The sequence below is a fragment of the Onychomys torridus genome, chromosome 3 (assembly GCF_903995425.1).
Source record: "Onychomys torridus chromosome 3, mOncTor1.1, whole genome shotgun sequence".
Classification (NCBI taxonomy): Eukaryota; Metazoa; Chordata; class Mammalia; order Rodentia; family Cricetidae; genus Onychomys; species Onychomys torridus.
The window spans coordinates 74,501,534-74,524,743 of NC_050445.1; the positions used below are offsets into that span (position 1 = coordinate 74,501,534).

General features: G+C 36.9%; 1 protein-coding gene across 3 annotated transcripts in view; it reads left to right on the forward strand.

Moving 5' to 3' along the window:
* The window catches only part of Pclo (piccolo presynaptic cytomatrix protein), a 341,154-nt gene that overhangs the window by 180,250 nt on the left and 137,694 nt on the right, over positions 1–23,210 (forward strand). For 2 of the 3 annotated variants that reach the window (XM_036180305.1, XM_036180306.1), the window contains exon 6: positions 224–2,241. In XM_036180305.1, the coding sequence (XP_036036198.1) occupies positions 224–2,241 (2,018 nt within the window). The remainder of the gene's footprint in view (positions 1–223; positions 2,242–23,210) is intronic. The other variant, XM_036180307.1, reaches the window with a different exon arrangement.

Below are 23,210 nucleotides of genomic sequence, written 5' to 3' on the forward strand. Positions count from 1 at the left end.
AATATATTTTAAAGTACATGTGCATTTTTGTTTCTTCGTGGTTCTTGCTGTTGTCCTGCATGTGCCTGCATGTCCAACATTGCTTTTCTTCCGCATCAAATTAGGTTAACCTGTGGATTTGCATGCAGTCCCATTCATTATGCTCATCGAGAAAAAAGGCTTTAAGACCCAAACAGCATCGTTCATTCTGAGAACTGGACTATAACTCTACCCTGTATTTCAGGTGAGGTAATGGATTACTCAAGCAAGACTACAGGTCCCTACCCAGAAACACGCCAAGTCATTTCAGGAGTTGGGATTAGTACCCCACAGTATGCCACAGCAAGAATGACTCCACCTCCAGGACCCCAGTATTGTGTGGGAAGTGTTTTGAGGTCATCTAATGGTGTTGTCTATTCTTCAGTAGCAACTCCAATCCCCTCCACATTTGCTATCACCACTCAACCTGGCTCCATTTTCAGCACCACGGTCAGGGATTTATCTGGTATTCATACAACAGATGCACTGACGTCATTGTCAGCCCTGCATCAAAGCCAGCCAATGCCTCGATCCTACTTCATAACAACAGGTGCATCAGAAACAGACATCGCAGTAACCAGTATTGACATCAATGCCAGTCTGCAAACTATTACTATGGAAACTGTTCCTGCTGAGACGATGGACTCTGCTCCAGCTTTAACCACAGCATCGGAAATGCTTCCTGAGGTGGGAGGAGAGGAAAGCACTCTTTTGATTGTGTCTGATGAAGATAAACAACAACAGCAACTTGACTTGGAGCGAGAGCTCCTGGAACTGGAGAAAATTAAGCAACAACGCTTTGCTGAGGAACTGGAGTGGGAACGTCAGGAGATTCAGAGGTTCCGAGAACAAGAAAAGATCATGGTTCAAAAGAAGCTGGAGGAGCTGCAGTCTATGAAACAGCACCTCCTGTTTCAGCAAGAAGAGGAGCGGCAGGCCCAGTTCATGATGAGGCAGGAGACACTAGCTCAGCAGCAGTTACAGCTTGAGCAGATCCAACAGCTGCAACAACAGCTGCACCAGCAGCTGGAGGAGCAGAAACTTCGCCAGATCTACCAGTATAACTATGACCCCTCTGGAAATGCTTCTCCCCAAACCACCACTGAACAGGCAATTTTGGAGGGTCAATATGCTGCTCCAGAGGGCAGTCAGTTTTGGGCCACTGAAGATGCCACCACTACAGCTTCTACTGTGGTGGCCATTGAAATACCACAGAGCCAAGGATGGTATACTGTTCAGTCTGATGGGGTGACTCAGTACATTGCCCCACCTGGCATCTTGAGCACTGTTTCAGAGATACCTCTGACAGATGTTGTTGTAAAAGAGGAGAAACCACCCAAAAAGAGAAGTTCTGGAGCTAAAGTTCGGGGGCAGTATGATGAGATGGGGGAAAGCGTGGCAGACGACCCACGGAATTTAAAAAAGATAGTGGACAGTGGTGTACAAACTGATGATGAGGAAACTGCTGATCGGAGCTACTCAAGTAGGAGGCGAAGAACTAAAAAGAGCGTTGACACCAGTGTCCAAACAGATGATGAAGATCAGGATGAATGGGATGTGCCTTCTAGGTCAAGGAGGAAAGCACGTCCGGGGAAATATGGAGACAGCACCACGGAGGGTGACAAGACCAAACCCGTTTCCAAAGTCTCCAGTGTAGCAGTTCAGACAGTCGCAGAGATATCTGTGCAAACTGAACCAGTGGGAACCATACGGACACCTTCCATACGAGCACGAGTGGATGCCAAGGTAGAAATAATTAAACACATTTCAGCACCTGAAAAGACTTACAAAGGGGGCAGTTTAGGATGTCAAACAGAAACAGATTCAGACACACAGAGCCCTCCATACTTGGGTGCCACCTCTCCACCCAAAGACAAGAAGCGCCCGACACCTTTAGAGATTGGTTATCCATCATCTCACCTGCGGGCAGACAGCACAGTGCAGCTGGCTCCTTCCCCACCCAAATCTCCAAAAGTCCTTTACTCACCCATCTCACCACTTCCACCGGGCAAGGCGTTAGAGTCAGCCTTTGTACCTTATGAAAAGCCCCTCCCTGATGACCTAAGTCCACAGAAAGTACTACATCCAGATATGGCTAAAGGTCCCCCAGCAAGTCCTAAGACAGCCAAGATGATGCAGCGTTCTATGTCTGACCCCAAGCCTCTGAGTCCAACAGCAGATGAAAGTTCCAGGGCTCCTTTTCAGTGTCCTGAGGGCTTCACGGTAAGAGGGATTCAATTCAGTTAGAAGACAATGGCTGAGTTGATGTTAATCATGTGTTTGCAGACTTGGAAGGTAACAAAACTAGCATATAGAAAGTGAAATACTAAAATTGAGGGAGGATTATTGCATTATAAATGTGTGTGTCGGGGCAGGGGGGGAGGGGGCCGTGTTCACTTAGAAGTGCCAAAGATAAAAGCTGTTATGTGAGACTGAAGTTTTATTCTTAATATAAAAATCTCTAAATTGCAACCTGCTTTCAGGGTATTTAACTAATATTTCTTTCCCTGCATGATGGAATAAATATTGAATATAAACAAACAAGGTGAAGGATTCTGGCCAGAATATTGACCTTAGCTTAGCATAAGTTTATTGTCCAAGATGTACAGGTGGAAGGATGCTCCATTAGGCCCAGTTCATCCATGCTTATTTTGTTTGTGGCAGCTTTCTTAAACTAATCTCGGATGAAACTCACTGCTACTGCTTATAGAAGCATAACTAATTTTTATGTTGGTTTCAATAGTAGAGGTTATTTTATGAGGCTTAATTTTGCCTCAAGGAAAGAAATAGATAAATATGTTAGACATAAAGATGTAAATGGCAATGGGAAATGTTAATTACCCATAATAGCAGGCATGTTCTAATTAATAAAATAAATTATATATGGTTTAAGTATCAGTTCAGTTTTGAACAAATCTTCTCAAATTAAAATTTTTCCATGTGCAGTAGTTTCTTAACTCTGGACCTTCATACTCTGAAGCTTCTAAATATAATAGTCTGAAATACCACTATTTCCACTGATCCCCATGTGCTACACAGTGGCTGTGATCTATAAAATATAATATAATTTTAAAATACATATATCATTATGTTATTTATTATATATAATATATTATATGTGTTATAAAATATCTTATATATTATATGATATAAAATATATATTCATAGTCTATGGTTATAAAGACATGATGTTTATAATCATATTAATTAAAATTTCACATCTAAATTTTCCATATTTATAGTGAAATTTCATTATCTTCTGTATTTCCTTCTCAAAGAGTATTTTGAAGTAAATATTACAAATACAAGTAAAACTGTCTTTATGTGGGTACAGAAAACAAAACTATGGTTAGATAGGCACTTGTGCATTTCGATTGCATTCAATTTTCAGTTACTTCATGATATCTCTGCTCTGGAATCTGTTTAATCTTTTGTGAAAGTGACATTTAAAGAGTTGCAGTACATATTTATGTTTATGGTCTATAAATTCACATAAATAATTAAATGGGAAAACATTGTGGTTTCAAACTTTTAAAGTAGTGTTCCAAGCTTCAGTCAGTAGAAGGAGTAGCTTTCATGATGATTGGTCATCTACTCATTGTGACTTTAAACTTTTACTTCAGTTATGACAGAGACTCAAGCTACTAGGATTTTTCTCACACTTCCCTTTGCATTTGCAAATGTACAAGAAAGAATATAATGGGTGGCATGTGTATATTAAGTAAAATAACCAAATGATAGCTAAGTCTGAAACATCCTAAGTTTATTGAGCCTTAGAGCATAACTCCAACTTTGAGACTACCTGGTCAACATCTACATATAACAAACACGGAATGGTTGCATACTTGGTATTGATACTGATATTGGTAGGACCCACCACAACAAACACAAGGTAAGTTTTATAGTCTATAAAAGTCTAGACCAGCATCTCCTGCTTCCAATAGGTCAGAAAAGGTTCCAAGGTGGGGGACTCTGGGACATGAAGGCTGAGCTTTCTGCTGGATCACAAAGAGAAAGGTGAAGGTCATTCCAAATAGACAACAAAAAATATTCAAGTGTCAGATTAATAGCCAGATGTACAGCTCAAGGGCATGAACACGGTTTACATTTACTAAAACTGGCATGGTGAGTGAGGGGTCAGCTACAAGGAATCGATTGTATCAAACTTCCTTTGTCTGTGAGAAGCCAGTTCAAGGTCAGTATCTTTCTGTGTTCAGCCTCTGGACTCCCGTGTTCTGCTTTTTCCCATAGTCAGTTCTCCAATAAGCAAGGAGGGTAGTTTCTGATTAAAATCTATGTAAGCAAATATATTACCTGCTTCACAATTTAAACTCACTAGTAGAATCCTACAAAGTTCAATCAATACTAGGAATTTATTTTTTATTAAAGATATTTTTTCATGCAATATATATTCTGGTCATGGTATCCCCCTCCCCCATCTCCTTTCCAATCTTTTCTACATCCCCACTCCATTCTCTCTTTCTCTCTTTCTCCCTTTCTCTCTCTCTCTCTCTCTCTCTCTCTCTCTCTCTCTCTCTCTCAAAAAACAGATAGAAAAGAAAATAATACAAAAAAGAAAAAGCATGAGGAACACATACACATAGAGAGACACAAAGAAAATAAAATCCATGAAAATATAATATAAGAAAATACAATATACGAGCAAAGGACTAGTAAAGTAAAAAATGTCCAAACAAAGAAGTGTGAGATTGAAAAAGTTTTCCAAAAATACTATTACCTCAGTTTTATGCCATCTGCTGGGCATGTGCCCTGCTCTTCATTATGGTTTGTATACCCAGTGAGGCTCCATCAGAGAGCACTCGGTGTTCCTTTGCAAACAGTTGTCAGTTGGAGGTAGCTTCTTGGTTAGAGATGGGAGCCTGTGTCCCCTTCACTCACCATTGTGACTCCCTCTAGCTTAGACCTGTGCAGACCCTGGGCATGTTGCCACAGCCTCTGCAAGTCATATGTGCATCATCCTGTTGTGTCTGGAAGACACTATTTCCTAGGTGTCCTGCATCCCCTTGGGTCTTTACAATCTTTCCACCTCATCTGCTGCAGAGTTCCCTGAGCCCTGAGGAGAGATATTTGATAGAGACATCCCATTTAGGACTGAATTTTACGTCTCTCACCATCTGCACATTTTCCAGTTGTGAGTCTGTATGTTAGTTCCCATCTGCTGCAGAAGGAAGTTTCTCTGTTCATGACTGAGTGAGACATTGATCTATAGGTATAGGTAAATGTTGTTTGAAGTCAGTTTATTGCTATGTTCCTTCAGCAAAACAATAGTATTTGGTTTTCTCCTAGGTCCATGGCCTATCTAGTGTCAGGCATGGGTTCCACCTCATTGAGTGGACCTTACAGTTACTTCCACAAGTTTGTGCATCGTGCAGTTTATCATGCAGGCAGGTCATCACTGTAGACCTCAGGGTTTTCAGCTGGGCTGGTGTTCACCCTTCTCCCCGGAAGTGTACAAAGCACCTTCCAGTACTACAAACATTTGGCAATAGGGGTAAAGAAGCCTCCAGGTAGACACCAGGTTGACTTTTCCATGATCTATGAGATATGTAAGTCTCGTCTTCAGCAATAGGGCCTTCCCATCAATTTGTGGAGAGCAAGAAATGGCCTTGGCAACAGCCTGAGTTGTTCAGGGATTTCAGATGGGCTTCTTTGGCCAAAAACTTATTTAAATGAAACATATTCCTTGCTCTGGAGGTATAGGTTAGTGGCAAAAGATGTCTAGTTGTAGCCTTGTCTGGTAGCAGCCTTGTCTCCCTGTTCATTTGGTGACTACTCGGTTTAGATTTTGGTTCTATTTTAAGAAGCCTCTGTTGTTTGTAGGTTTCAGTACAACCCTCACAAATGGTCCCAAGTGTCAGTTTCCCTTCTGAATAGTTCTGCCTGTCTCAGTCACTGTTCTATTGCTGGGGAGACATCATGACCAAGACCGCCTTTGTAAAAGAAATCATTTCACTGGAGGACTGCTTACCATTTTAGAGGGTTAGCTCATGATTGCTATAGAAGGAAGCAGATGTGCATGGCACTGTAGTGGTAGCTGAGAGCTTTGCAGTCTGAGCCACAGGCAGCAGGAAGAGACAAAGAAACACTGATTCTGACATGGGTGTTTGAAACATCAAAGCCCAACCCAGTGACACACTTCCTCCAACAAGATCACACCTCCTAATACTTCCCAAACTGTTCCATCAATTGGGAGACCAAATATTTAAATACAAAGCCTATGAGGCCATTCTCGTTCAAACCGCTGCACTCCTTTGTGCCTGACTTCCCTCCCCATCTCTATTTAATTCTCCCATTCTAATTCACCCCCATCTTCCATAACTATGTAGTCTATTTCCCCTTCATTGAGAGAGCCTTCCTTTCACCCGTTACTATTCTAAACCTAACCTCTGTGGTTATGTGGATTGTATAGCATGTCTGTTGAAGGCCAAAGGCTTATATCTACTATAAGAGAATACGTACCGCATTTTTCTTTGGGGTCTATTTTACCTCACTTGGAATGATTTGTTCTAGCTCTATCCATTTATGCGTGAAATTTATAATTTCATTTTTTTAAACAATTGGATAATTCCATTGTGCAAATATACCATATTTTAATTATACGCTCATCTGTTGGTGGGCATCTAGGCATTCCGGTTTCAGCTATTGTTAGCAGAGAGGCAGTGAACATGAATGAGCAAGCATCATTGTAGTAGGATGTAAATGGAGTCCTTTGAGTTTGTAACCAAGCATATTATAGCTGGACCTTGAGGTGAATCTACTCCCAGCTTCCCAAGGCTATCTATGCCACACTGAGTTCCATAGTGGAAATACAAGTTTGCGATCCCACCAGCAAAGCATGAGTGTGTCCCTTACCCCACATTCTGACCAGCATGAGCCAGCATTTGTTTTACTGATCTTTGCCATTCTGACCGGTGTAGTCAAATCTCAAGGCAGTTTTGACTTGCATTTCTTAAGAAGGACTTTATTCCTCCATGAACTCTGCCTGTCCCTGCACACTCCCATTCCTTGTGCTGCTCAGACCACCAGTTTGCTGTTAATGGGATGTGCCCCCATCATCTATCATCCCAATCAAGGTTGCACTTCTGGATTTCTCCCAGATCTTTTTATAACTCATTCCTACTTGATGGGGTTTTGCTCAGATTATATTCACCAGAGGCCCTCCTGCCTAATTTTCTTATATATTCTTAGGACCTTAAGTCTCACATTCACTCCTAAATTTACACATAATACATATGAAATATTATCCTTATTATCTAGTAGAATACACATAATACATATGACATAATATTCTTATCTAGTAGAATATAAAGTCAGATTTTATTCATGGGTGAGGATTTTCTTTACTTGAGTTCACAGTTTTATATAATGCACAGAAAAATGCCTGACCAAAAAAATGTTTAGTTTTAATTTCTTCATTACCAAACTGCTTCCATTTTTCCAGTTTGAAGGACTTCACAAATTTTTAATGCCCACTAAAACAAAAAGCAAACATTAAGCCTGAAATAAACAAGCCAATATTCACCCATTCACAAATGTGCAATATTGGACTGTCAGAATTTATTTCAATTCACTTTTTAAAAATGTGTTCATGGAGTATCTGTAGCTGCAAGTCCATGAGGATTTCATAGCTGAGAGGAAACAAACTATGTTCCCTGTGTCCTTTCTCTTCCACAATGAGACTGATTTGCATCACTAACCCAGGTAATCCATAACTTCAGGAAGGAATGATAATTCAGCATGTCAGGAGAGAAGGTGACATTAGCCACTGCAAGAAAGCAATGTAAATTCTAAGAACTTGCCTCCAGCAAGAAAGATCTGAATCTATTCAAAGGTTCATACCGCCTGAAGAATAGAAATTCTTTAATGATTTCTCTGTCAAAAAGATGATGCATTTCAGAAAACTAATCATTCCTCAATAATAATGCATAATACTTTTTGCACTGAAATAGGCTATTACCACCTCTCCATAGAAACACAACATATTAAAACTGTTTGAGCCTATTCCCAGCCTTAACCGACAGAATCATTATTAAAATTATTTTTATCTAGAGGAAGCCAGGATCCTTTAGAAAAACAGATGCAAATTATGAGCTGAATGTTACAAGAATATATTTTGCTTCACTGATTGCTATTTTGATAGCTATTTTTAATTTTTTTGGAACCCTTCAGTGTCTGTTTCTCAGAGTAATTTCCATAGCCAAAGATGTAGAAATTTTGTTTTTGTCAAAATTTTATTTTTGTATTCTTCCAAAATAAGAATTTAAGAAATAATGACTAAGTAGGACTTGAAGAAAGATTTTTAACGTGGGTGATTGCCCTACCTTTTAAGAAAAATCAAGATAAAAATCAAGTTATTCAAACTGATTTTGATGAAATCATGTTTATAGTGGCATTATGTAAGAAAATATATTCACATGTTAAAGATGTTTATAAGTACTAGAAACATCATCTTTTCTATTTCTGGTCTTTCTTCATTTTTTATGTTGTTCATATATTTGTTGGGATTAAATTTTATGTTATAAAATCCAACTACATTAAAATTTCAATAGACAGCAGTATATTAGTGTTTTTCAAAATATAGCAGTAAAATGACTTAGAGTTATTAATAGTTAGCAAAGTATTATCAAGTCTTAGGATAAAATCAACTAAGACAAATGAATGCATAAATACAAATGTCAGTTTATCGTTTGTTCAATAATATTGCAATTTATTATAATCAATATTGAAAGATTAATTCAAAACAAAATTCAGAATACTGAAGAAAAGGCCATGTTTTCTTATCTTCTCCAGAAATCCATATTTCAAAATATAAGAATTAGCATGCTTCTAAGAAACAGATTTCTATTCTTGCTAATCAGTGAAATACCTCTGCCAAAATGTAATAGTAGATATTTTACATACCAATTTAACAGAGACAAGGGGCCCTTCTCAACTGAGATCTGATTGTGATTAATGTAATTTACTGACATACAGCATTACTTAACATTAATTAGTTTCCAAAGTATTTTATAATATGAATTTCTCCACAGCTCATGTTAGTTTCTATTTGAACAGCTGTGAGGCTGATTATCAATAAAGCTACACACACACACACACATCCTCCCAAATATACTTCCTTCAAACTCACACACAGATAAATGCATGCTTGTGTATCTGTTTGTTTCTAAAAATTATTAATTATTAGGTCTTAAAGATATACAGCACTAGCTATTATTAAGAACAATAAAATAACAAACTGATAATATAAAAATTTGGAAAAAATGGATATATTTCAAGACATAAGTTACAGTTAAAGAACAATATGTTCCACTAATTTTCTGATATTTTCTTGTCATATTCAATATCATAACATACATTTATATCACATATATATTGTTTTAATATGCATACATATAGAGAATAGTCACACATACACCTATGGCATTGTATAATGTTTCATGTGCTGCTGCGTAGTTCAAATGTATAAATCACTTCATTTCTGTAGGTGCTAAATCTATTTTATTCAATACTTTCAAGGTGAATAATCTGAAATCAAGATGTATGTCCTTTGAATTACTACACCAACCCAACATCAATTTTACTTTTGTATGATTTTGTTACTGTTTAACAGGCTTTCTTTTTTATGATGTTCTTCTGTGTCTGGGGTTATAATTAAGATCTCAGTAAGGGAATGATAAGAATAAGTTTGTTAGCTACACAGAGTGTTAAAGGAACTAGCTAAATAAGTTAAAGTAGGTTATTCCAAAGATAAATATCAGAAAGGCTTTTATTTATTTAAAATTCATAATAAGAATGGGATGTGAAAGATTCAAATTAAACAGTTGATATAAAATAACAACCTTACTATGTAGCCCTGGCTGTCCTATGGAACTCATTATATAGACTAGGCTGGCCTCAGACTCACAGAGGTCCACCTGCCCCTGCCTCTAAAATGCTGGAATTAAAGGTGTGTACCACTAAGCCAGGAAAACTCTTGAAAATAATATGAGAAATTATTAACCCTGATTATAGCCCCATAATTTAAGGACTTATTTGCTGTAAAAAAAAAAAAATGAATGTCACATTTAATTATGTAAGATGTCAAATAAAAGCTTAGTATTGTGGATAACAGTAAAGAACACATACTGAATCCAGGGTAATACAAGTAGATTTGAAGCTGAAAGTGATTAATTTGTTATTCCCATTCTTCTTACCACCTGAATGGCTAATTATTTAGTTATTACTTATTATTTGAAGGAATAGAAATTATTTTTTATAAGTTATTTTAACCACGTGACTAAATCACTCTTTGAAGTTGGATCAAAATTCCATTTGATTTCTGCAGGACAGAGATAGGCATGTCCTCACTGTTTCTCTAACTAAACTTGGCCCTCATTGCAGGCTTGTGCTCTGTGCCTAGAGGCTACTAGGGTATTTACTGCCTCCTTTGAGCCTTGACCTGAAAAGACTTCTTAATGTGCTAATTAATAGTGTGAAGTTGTGAATATTTCCTAAACCATTCAGTGTGACAATTTACACCTGAAAAAAATGTGCACAAGTTTCTTCAGTGTGATAGAGTCATCAGTGTCCAAAGTTGTTCTAACAAAAATAATCCCAATGTTGCATTCAGGAAAGTCATCTTTCTTGAAAAGTTCAACCAGTTTTCATGTATGGCAGGAATCACTTACCTATAACTACTTATAGAAATACACAAAAGGCTCATATTTCATGGATTATCTATTGAAAGATGATTGACATGCTCATTTCTACTTCTGTGTAGAATTGAGAATTGAAAGCAAATTTAAGAACTTAAAATAACAACAACAACAACAAAAAGACATGATTTTACAAGCCTGTGAACTTTATCTTCTAATCTATGGAATATTTGTTGACACTAACTGAGTTAAATGTACAAGCCTTAATCAATTGTAAATAGTATTGTCTCATAAGGAACCAAATGATCTCAAGACCATTTAAAATATGGTCTATCACCATTACTTAACAGCAGGACTTAAGTTTTAGGCGCACTGTTTCATATGATTTAAATTTATGAAGAAGAAATATTTCATCAAATGCAATCATACATAGATTTAAAAAATATCTTGGAGCTGCTGAGACGATTCACAGAATAAGGGTGCTTGTGGATGCACACAGTAGAAGAAGCAAACCAGTTCCCACACATTGTCATGTGGCCTGCACATGTCCACTGTGATGCATGTGTTCAGACACATCCACACACACAAGATAAATTAACAAATACACAAGCAAACACAAACCCATGTCACGTTTGTTTGATGTTGTTTCAAAGTTATGTTCTTGGGCAAGGAATAACCAGCAAGAAACACCAAATAATAGAGATCCCTATGACTGTGGGCAGTGATTATAACAACCCGAACACAGAATGTCACTCTGTGTAAATCAATGTCACTTTTAAAATTGTCATCACACTTCTCAACACTTTTGATATTTAATGGCTGCATCATTCTCTATATTGCTAATGATCTGATGCTTGGGAAACATTTTACAGCAGTCACAGATACTTCATGTTCCGAAAGAACTGAAAGAATACTTCATGTGAAATAAAGAATTGCATTTCACTGTCTATAAAATAGAGTTAATTGTATCCAGATGAAAGCGACAGTAAGCAGATATTTTATGAAAACCCTGCAATCACAGCCATGGCTCTCTATGGAGAACTGCTTTGTTCTCCAGCTGACTGAATCAATGGGAGGCCATGCTATAGTTAATCCCCCTGAGTAGGAAAGAATGCTTGCAGGCAAAACGTAAGAAATGCTTTTCAATTTTCATATTTGCATTTATGTCTCCATACAAGTTATTGTTTTAATTTTTAGAAATTTTATTAGTTTTATACTCTCTTTAGATTTCCCACACAAATGATTTAGCCCATTTCCCATAAAGGAATATAGTTAGGTGGCATCTAATATTTTTACCTTAAAGAAAGTAGCATTAGACACCAGTAAATGATATTCAGTTTCTCTAGATGAGCAGCATCCTGTAAAAGTTAAATTGTTTAGAAATGAGAAAATAGTAACTGTCTGCAATTTAAAGAGGCGGGGGTTTAATGTGGCTCCCATTTTCCAGGGTATAGTCAGTCCATCATAGCAGGGAATGCATTCACATACACATAAATTAAAATATTTTTTAAATCTTAAAATAAAGTGAAACATTTTACTACACAGCCCTGGCTAGCCTGAAACTCTCTATCTAGACCACACTGGCCTCATATGCATAGTAACCACCCCACTTCTGCCCCCTGGGTGGGGGGTCACAGGCTAATTCTAGTATCTAAAGGATAGCAATCATTTCTGTATTGTTCCTTGATCCATTATCCTATTCCAAATCTTCATGGTACTTTAAAGAGAGCACCTCTTACTTTTGTTTGTACAAACTTTGCCTCATGGTCTTTTATGTGGCTTCCAAAGTCACAGTTCTTAAAACTCCACACCCTGAAAGCAGCCATACCCTGAATATGTATATTCAAGGAGAAAAGAATAAGCTTGGGTGGGCTTCTTTACCAAGTAAGATACTATAGTCATGCGAGTAAAATGGGAGAGAGTGCTCCATTGTTTTAAGTTTATAAAACAGAGCCCTTTCATTGCACTAAATTCCCATTCATACTGTAATATATTCTTAATGAATAAATGCTGGACTGTAAAATATAGAAATAAAATTTGAGTGGCTTCAGTTAATTACATGCAGATGAGACAATACTACCCCTAAATAGAACGAAAATAGAACCTGCTGGTGGCCACAACTGTAAAATTGACAAAATAGGAAAATTGTGTTTCTCATATGTACTTGCCATTGATTATGTAAAATATGCAGTGGAATTGCTATTGTCAAAGTTAGAGAAAGGTTCCAAATGCATATCAAGCATAAACACTCATAGGAGAAACGTTTGTTCAACATTCTTAACACTGTAAGTACTTTGAATAGCCAAGGGATTAATCAACCTAGATATAGGGTTTTTATATTCCATTATACAAATAATTAAGCAAAATTTTAAGTTATGGCTGATAGAGATGATTATTTTACATACCAAAATAGATTCATTCATATGGGGTGAGTTGCTTTTTTTTAATGTACTGGGAATCAAGCCCAGAGCCTTGCCTGTACTGGGCAGCATTCTACCACTAAGCTAAACACCTCAGCTCAGAACGTGTTTTACAAGGAAAATCCTGTAATTCTGGAGCTGCTAGCCACTGCCAAGAATTTGAAATTAACATTTAATTGCAATAAAGCATCAACAAAAAGTTCAGAAGTAAAAGGGTTTTAAAATGTAAGCAACTCTTGTTCATATATCAAATATTAGAAAGTAAAAATAATTTCTAAGGACAGCTTTTTATAATTAATGTGAAATTCATAGCAAATTAACCATTTAAAAGTAAAGAATCTGGCTGGTTTTAGTATGTTTATGCTGTTGCACAGCCACCACCTCCTCTATGTATTTTAAAACATTTCATCCCATCAGAATAAACTCCTGCACCTATTCAGGGGTGGCTTTCCACTCCCGCTCTCCTTCCTCTCCGGGGAGTGTTTTCCGTCCATGGAGATCCAGATCCTCTGGCTATCCATATAAATGGGATCATATATATGTGACCTTGTGTGCCTGGCTACTTTTACTTTAAGTAATATTTCCAGCAGTCATCACATTTTAGCATGTATCAGTAGTTTTTTCCCTTTGTACTCTAGAAATCCATTGTACCATAACTCTCCAATTTGTTTATATCTCCATCTGTTGGGGGGCATATTGGTTATTTAGAATTATTCTGGTATGTGTATGAATGCATATGTATTTGTTAAAGTGCCTGCTTTTATTATTTATTACAAGCACAAGTGATAAACCTTACAGTAATTCCACATTGTGCTTGAGTAATTATCAAACTCTTCCATAGCACTTAAAACTTTTACATTCCTATCAGCAATGTATAAGCATTACTATTTTTCTATCTGCTTTCAAACACTTATTCTCCTTTAATTAAAAAAACAGCAGCTGTCCTATTGAATATAAACTAGCATCTAGTTGTGATTTTGATTTTCCAAGTAATTAACAGTGTTGAACATTAGTTCAAATGTTTTTTGACATTTGTATTCATATTCTCATTTGGAGAAATTATTCAAGACTTTTGACTAGTTTTTAATTTAATGATAATAGTAAAAACCATGGTTTAAAATTAATGGATAAAGACAACTAACATAATGGGTAACTTCTAAAAATATCACCTAACTGAGGAGTAAGATGAATGTGTTGTTGTATTTATCTCAGCAAATAATGCTCTATTTCTCTTAACTAGGAAAAGCTACCGCCACATAAAATTCCTACTAGTAAAGTTTACAAGTCTGAAAAGGAGCTGGTTTCAAGTTTCTAAGGAACAGTTCACTCACTTAGAAAGAAGAACAGTAGAGAGCAGGGGACATTTATTTAATCTGCAGCTCAATTAGGCAAATCCTGAACATGTGGAGTTCTCAATGCTCTGCTTGTACAAAACATTGTGTGTTTGTGCTTGTGCATTTGTCAAAGCTTATTGATATGTCAATATTTAGTGTGCAGCAGAGCTCTTTGATCATATAGGGTGTGTTTACTTATATAGCAGGAATAATTTTAAAATGTGGACACAACTGTGACCTTTCCCAAAGGTCAAAAAGCTGTGTACTCAGCCATGTTCCCAGGGTCAATGAGGAAGACTGGAGGCTGGTCACAAAATGGAAAGATGACCTGAGACTTGCATTTCTCCCCAGCCCAACCTGTTTGTTCCCTTGAATCCCCTGCTCTTCCTGAGAGTAACCAAAGTGAGGGCATTTGAAACATTTCTCTGAAAACTCTAACCTAGAAAATAAAACAAATTTAATACAGAAAAGTACTAAGGATTCATTTAAACTCTTGACATACAATAAGAAAAATAACGTGTGTCCAAGGGTGAGGCTCAGGTTTTCAGGTTGCTGACTGATGCATTTACCCAGTCCCAGACAGACAAGTATTGTAATACCTAGTTTTGAAAAAGTAATTCCAATAGGAAAATTCATCTTACATGCCAACCACAGACCCCCCTTCTCCCTCCCCCTGTCCCTCAGCCCTACCCCCAGCCCACCTCCCATTCCCACCTCCTCCCAGTCAAGGTCTTTCATGGGGAGTCAGCAGAGTCTGGCACATTCAGTTAAGGCAGATCCAAGCCCCTCCCCCCTGCACCAAGGCTGCCCAAGGTGCCACACCTTAAGCACCAGGCTCCCAAAAGCCTACTCATGCACCAAGGATGTATCCCGATCCCCCTGCCTGGGGGCCTCCTAAACAGTTCAAGCTAAACAACTGTCTTGCCTATTCAGAAGGCTCAGTCCAGTCCCATAGAGGTTCCACAGCTATTGATCCATAGTTCATGGGTTTCCACTAGTGTGGCTGGTCATCTCTGTACATTTTCCCATCATGATCTCGATGTCCCTTGCCCAAAGAATCCCTCCTCTCAACAATTGGACTCCTAGAGCTTGGCCTGGTGCCCAGCCATGGATCTCTGCATCTGCTTCCAGCAGTAACTGGATAAAAGCTCTATGATTACAGTTTGGGTATTTACTAATCTGGTTACTGGAGTAGACCAGTTCAGGCACCCTCTTGACTATTACTAGTACTCTAAGGTGGGGTCATTCTTGTAGATTCCTGGCAACTTCCCTAGTACCCTTTTTCTTCCTATTCCTATGATATCTCTTTCCTTGCTCTCCAACTCTGTCCCTGTTCCAGCTCGAACTTCCCATTTTTTTTATGTTCTCATCCCCCATTCTTTGCCCTCCATTACCCTCCTCACTCCCAGTTTGCTCATGAAGATCTCCTCTATTTCTCCTTTGCTGGGCTATCTATGTGTCCCTCTCAGGGTCCTCCTTATTAGCTAGCTTCTCTGAAGCTGTGGGCTGTAGTCTAGTTATCCTTTGCTTCACTTCACTTATGAGTGAGTACATACCATGTTTGTCCTTCTGAGTCTGTGTTATCTCACTCAGGATGACATTTTCTAGTTTCATCCATTTGCCTGCAAATTTTATGATGTTTTTTTGTTTTTGTTTTTGTTTTTTACTGCTGAATAGTACTCCATTGTGTATATATGCCACATTTTCTTTATCCATTCTTTGGTTCAGGGTCATCTAGATTGTTTCCATGTTCTGGCTATTATGAACTGTTATGTACTGCTATGAAGATAATTGAGCATGTGTTCTTGTAGTAAGGATTGAGCATTCCTTGGGTATATGCCCAAGAGTCATATAGCTGGATCTTGAGGAAAATTGACTCCCAATTTTCTGAGAAAACATCATACTGATTTCCAAAGTGTCTGTACAAGTTTGCATTCCCACCGACAATGGAGGAGTGCTCCCCTTTCTCCACATCCTCTCCAACATAAGCTGTCTTCAGTGTTTTTGATCATAACCATTCTGACAGGTGTAAGATAGTATCTCAGAGTTGTTTTGATTTGCATTTCTCTGGTGACTAACAGTATTAAACAATTCCTCTAATTTGAGATTCTTTTGTTGAGAATTCTCTGTTTAGCTTTGTAGCCCATTTTTTAAATTGATTGTTTGGTATTTTGATGTCTAGTTTTTTTTTGGTGGTGGTGGTGGTGTTGTTTTTTTTTTTTTTAATTTTTGATTCTTTATATGGAGATCAGCCCTCTGTCAGATGTGGGGTTGGTAAAGATCTTTTCTCATTCTGTAGGCTGTCATTTTGTCTTATTGACCGTGTCCTTTGCCATACAAAAGCTTTTCAATTTCAGGAGGTCCCATTTATTAATTGTTGCTCTTAGTGCCTGCACTACTGGTGATGTATTTAGGAAGGGTCTCCTGTGCCAATGAGTTCAAGACTACGTTCTACTTTCTCTTCTAACAAGTTCAGTGTAGCTGGATTTATGTTGAGGTTTTTGATCCACTTGGACTTGAGTTTTGTGCATGGTCACAGATATGGACCTATTTACAATCTTCTACATGTGGATATCCAGTTATGCCAGCACCATTTGTTGAAGATGCTTTCTTTTTTCCATGGTACAGTTTTGGCTTTTTGTCAAAAATCAGGTGTTCATAGGTGTGCGGGTTAATGTCTTCAATTCAATTCCATTGGTCCACATGTCGGTTTTTATGCCAGTACCAAGCTGTTTTTGTTACTATTTCTCTATAGTAGAGCTTGAGGTCAGGGATCATGATGCCTCCAGAGGTTGCTTTATTATACAGGATTCTTTTAGTTATCCTGTGGTTTTTTTGTTTGTTTGTCTGTTTACAATATGAAGTTAAGTATTTTTTTTCCAAGTCTGTGGAGAATTGTATTGGGACTTTGATGGGGATTGCATTAAATCTGTAGAGTGCTTTTGGTAAAATTGCCATTTTTACTATTAATCCGACCTATCCATGAGCATGGGAGATCTTTCCATTTTCTGATATCTTCTTCAATTTCTTTCTTCAGCGACTTAAAGTTTTTATCATACAGGTCTCACTTGCTTAGTTAGGGTTACCCCAAGGTATTTTATATTATTTGTGGCTATTGTAAAGGGTAATGTTTTTCTTATTTCATCCTCAGCCCAGTTAACATTTGTATATAGGAGGGCTACTGATTTTTTTGAGTTAATCTTGTATCCTGCCACATTACTGAAGGAGTTTATCAGCTGTAGGAGTTCCCTGATAGAAATTTTGGGGTCACTTATGTAGACTATCATATCATCTGCAAATAGTGAAAGTTTCACTTCCTCCTTTCTAATTTGTATCCCCTTGATCTCCTTTTTCAGTATTCAATGAGTTAATCGTATGGTTTTAAATATGTGATAGATTACATTGACAGATTTTTCATATGTTGAACCATCCCTGTATCTCTGGGATGAAGCCTGCTTGATCATGATGGATGATTTTTTTTATGTGTTCTTGGATTTGGTTTGCCAATATTTTATTGAGTATTTTTGGCATCAATGTCTTGAGGGAGATCATTCTGTAATTCTCTTTGTTGCATCTTTGTGTGGTTTGAATATCAAGTATAAAAAGAAATCATCCTACTGTCAATTCATAGGAGTAACTGTGCCCAGTAAGTGAAAAGCACACTGCCAGTAGTCTGTGGAAGGGTCCCACAGCTGTTTTAAGGGATAATATGGTAGCACACAAGAAAATTACAGACAGAAGCAATCAGTCATTCATAGGCAGTGGCCCACAAGCCTTTCCTGATGAGGTTCCTCTATCAGAGAATTTTTCATCTGGTGGGTCCGCTGTATGAATACCAGTTGTCATCTGTTGTGTAGCCAGAAGATTTCCTGTGTCCCAGCCTACTGGTGGTCAGGACAGATCTCTCTTACCTGCCATTCCCACAGCCGCTTGGACCCAAGTAAACATACAGAGGCTTGTATTATTTACAAACTGTATGGCCATTAGCTCAAGCTTATTATTGACTAGCTCTTACACTTTAAATTAACCCATAATTCTTATTTATGTTTAGCCATGTGGCTTCATACCTTTTCTCAGCTCTGTCTTGCCATCTTGCCTCCTCTGTGTCTGGCTGGCAACTCCTGACCCAGCCCTTCCTCTTTCCAGAATTCTCCTCTCTACTTGTCACTGTGTATACTATACTTCCTGCCTGGCTACTGGCCAATCAGCATTTTATTTATTAATCAATCAGAGCAACACACTCACAGCATCCAGAAACACATCCCCAGCACTGTTGAATATTTTTGTGGTCTCCAACAATCTATCCTTTGTGTGTTCTTCTTAAGACCCTGACTCTAGAAATGGTTTACTTTATAACTTTTCATTTTTCTAGATTCAAATTTTGTTAGGTGCAAGCACTGGGAACTTGAAGAAATTAATAAACCTTTCTCTGCTTGATTTTTCTCATTCATAAAGTGGAGATAATAGAATTTACCCTAAAATTTATAAATTGAAGTAAGTTAACGTAAGTAAAATAGTAAGATATGACATGAAATTATTAATATCACATATATGTCCTACATCTACCACTTACTACCACTTGTTCAAAGGCAGATCATCTTTTGCTCCTGGACATTTGATGAATTGTGGCATGTTCTCCTTCCTTACCTATATTTCTACCCCACTGATTCTGCACTTCAAGCAGAATGTTTTCCATGTGTAAGTGATATCATCCAGTCAGTACTCTTGAAGTAAGTAATATGAATAACTGACAGGAAGCCCCTTGACTTTCAAGACATATCACATGCCATCCCATGTCTTTCTTTGTGCCCTGCAACTTTAGTTAGTCTACTGAACAACATTTTCAGCTGACTCTACATTCCTGTATGTATATAGCACCCCCAACAATAATAGATATTTGTATAACCAAATGCATTTTAATATAATGTATACAAATATGAGAATATTGTGAAAAAAAAAACAGAAGTGTTAAAAATAACTAGTACTTCAGGAACTAAGAAAAGTCATTGCCAATGCCTGCAACCAATACTGTTGGGTTGTCCTCATTTTCTGTGATATTATTCCAATATCTGAAACAGTATTTCTTGTTTGTTTGTTGTTGTTGTTTTTTCTCAATAGAAAGCTTCAATCTTCATCCTTTACTTTTTAGTCAGACCTCCTTTTTCTCTACTGTGTCATAACTTCAAGTTCCGTATGGTTTGTTTTTGACATCTGTTCTACCATAAGAACCTAGTATAATGTCTGTTTGCTCAGGGAACACACTCTAAGAATTGTATAAGTAAAAATGTTTTAAGGACCATTGTGTCGAAATTTCATCAAGGAAATGGTAAAAGGAACCAAAATATTTGTGAAATATCCTTAAATTTTAGATGAGGTAGAGAGTACACAATCTAATAACCAATTTTTAGGGAAGGTACTATCTTAGCTAGAGACCAAAGTTAGAAATTTTCAAGTAGGAAACTATTTACCACAGAAGTCAAAGTTTATAGACTAAGCTTTGGCCATCTGAATATTAGCTTCTACCTTTGTAGTAATGAGTTGAGTATTTTGCTGTTGTTGATGATGATGATTTTGTTAAAACACTACCTGCGAAATTCAGTTTCCATCTATGTGTGTTGAATTTAATAGTTAATGCACTATTTATAACAGTAAAATTTTTCAAGGACACTCTCTGATAAATACTCATTACTTTATCATTTCTGTATATAAACTCTTCAGTCACTTTTTTGTTTACATTATTAATCTAAACTTTATCTAATTGCCTTCCCTCCTCTCCATACATACATGAACACTCCATGGTCAGCACTGTAGATCCAAGGACACATGTATGTTGATGTGCTCATGCCCTTTGTCCATGGTGTTTGCTGCCAAAAACTCTTTTACTTATGGACCTTGGATTTCCTCTGACCGTTTGGGACTACAGCACAAGTTGCCTCTCAGTTGCAATATGTGTATCAGTCAACTGAAATCTATTTTATGCTCCCTGAGAAAAAATTTTAGCTTTCTTTCTGAAATGGGCTGTGGTAAATTATAGCCTGTAGTGAAACATTTCTATTCTATTTTAAACTGCATATTCTTAAACAAGAGACATTCATCTTTATATAACCACAGAACATAACACCAAGGAAAGACTCAGCAAATCCTTGTCAGACAGGTAGACAGACTGGTAATTAGAATTCTTCCATCCCAAATATTTATTCACTTTACTACAGACTCTTATGACTCCAGGTCATTCATTAAGAGTAATTTCTTTGAACCTATTTTCAGATATTTAGGCGATATACATTATGCTTTGAGAATAAAATAGAAAGCTTAAAAGACAGAGATCAGTATACTAGAAAACTGAAATGAAAAAACATTGATAATCACTTTTCAGTGCTTTCCTCTCACATTTAGAGTTGTCTTCCTCTGAACCACTAAGTATAGCATCTATTTTATGTATCGTATATAACCACAGTATCTTAATATGTGAATGCTATTTTTTGTATATCCTGAGGTTTACATGTGTGTTGTAGATTGCTTTCTTCTTTTAGAATTTGAGGTTTAGTTAAATCACATTGTACTTGAGCAACAGTGTTAAACAAACCTAGACTGAGGATCATCTCTGTTATCTGTTATTGGTGTAATCTTGACCAAATTGTGCAAGTCCCTAAAGTGACATATAACTGAAACATACAGTTAAAACTACTCCCTCTCAATATTCTGTTGGAGATTTTATAAGATATGTATTAAGCTCTTAGTAACATTGAATACACAGTATTCTTTGATATAGTTTTGGTATTAATCTTTAGTTATTACTCTCAAAACAATGCATTCTCCCTAGCTAACTGATATTATATAAAAGTTTTGTTGCTTTGTTCTAGGCACTTTTATATCTTTGGTAATTCCCATCCTTGCTTTCAAAACACAGAATTTTATATGTTGTCTGTCTCCTCTTTATGAGAACGGTAATCACCAAACCATAACAAACCTGTCTTAATTGCAAGCTGACAAGTCACTGTACCCCGGGGTTTTGCTCCCATTTGTTTTTGAGTCTAGTGTGACGACTGCTCTGGGTAAACTGAGAACTTACTGAGAAGATGGGTGCCTCTGACCCTGCCTCCTTCTGACACACACACAGTGTGTGGTATGCACAAGCAGTGACATCATGAGCTCTCCATTTTGCTTCTAACGGCCCCTGACTGCTCCACTTCAGAACTGTGTCGCATTGTCCATGTTTATGTGTAAAATAGCTGTTTTGTGTGACAATTCATTCTGTTGCATCATTTTCAACTATTTCAACTTATCCATTTTGTTTTTTCTTTCTTTAAGTGGTTTCTTAAATGACTTATATTTTTCTGACTTTCTGTTAAGGGTTTACAAATTTGTCTAGATCACACTGAGCTTAGTAATATATATACTTGAGAAAAGAGTCAGGACAATCAAGAGTTCTATGCTATTCTTAGCTAATTAGAAAATGAGCAGCTAGCCTGTGCTACATGTGACCCAGTCTAAGCAAAACAAACCAAACAAAAGCAAAAAACCAAAAATACTAAAACAAAATAAAAGTATAGTAAATTTCACTGATCACTTTAACCTTGTTAGACATGTTTTCTCATTGGCAGTGAGTTTAATTGTCAAAGGTACTATATTGTTTATCATATATTTAGAGTAAATATAAGAAATATATTGAGCTTTAGTGTGTATTGATCACACCACCGTTTAACATTATTTAAAGGAAAAATAAAACTTATATATATTATTCCACAATAATATTCTAAATTATAAATCTTTTTAATTGAAACCAACATACATTTATCCTGCCCATCCATAATAGAATACTACTTGAAATAACTACCTTTTCACATGAGTTCTGTTTTCACAAAGATAAATAAACAAATTTTGAATAAAACTCAAAGTTGAATAAAACTCAACTTTAATTGCCTTTTTTAAAGATTTGAAACATATGTTTAGATTGACCTCCTTTTTTAGTATTCGTATCACTTAAACTAAGGTTTTTGTATTTAAGCATAAACATTATCCTCACTTCTTAAACCTGGGTCTGAAGATACTAGTTACAAATATGGTGTCTTATTGAATTTTGTATGCCTTCCTATTCATAACAAAATCCCGAGAGTCTACTTTATGAAGAAAAGAGGTTTATTCATATTATGTTTGTGAAACTTCAAAGGCATGGCAATGAACTCAGTCAGTTTATTGAGGAACTCATGCATAAGGAAGAGATTACCTGGATAGACAAGGCACTAGAGAGGCTGTAGTCCTACAACCCCTTCCAGTAATATATCCCCAAAAGTCCTAAGGACTTTCCATTAACCCCACCACATTAAGTTCCACACTCTCTCTTCATTGCCAAACTAAGAAGCTAGTCTCTCACACAAGAGCCATTGTGACATGGTCATATCATATGGTATGCAATTGAATGCAGATATAAGATGTTTAAACCCCAATATGATGGGTGTATATAAGAGAATGTCAATATAAATTCTGTTAATTGTTATCTATATAGGTACAGTACATTACCAAACAGGTAGTGAAATGGAAAGAATTTTTACTAAATGATATTTGAGAGAATATGGTGAGGAGGGAGAATTAAAAAGATGGATGGATTGTGATGATTAATGTTAATTACCAGCTTGACCGTCTAGAATCACTCAAAAGACAGCCTCGAAGCATGCTTGTGGGGATGCTTCAAGCACCTCCTGCTTTGACTGCTGCACAATCATGGAGTATACTCTTGAACTATGAGTCATACCATTTCTACCTTAACTTGCTTTTGTTCACAT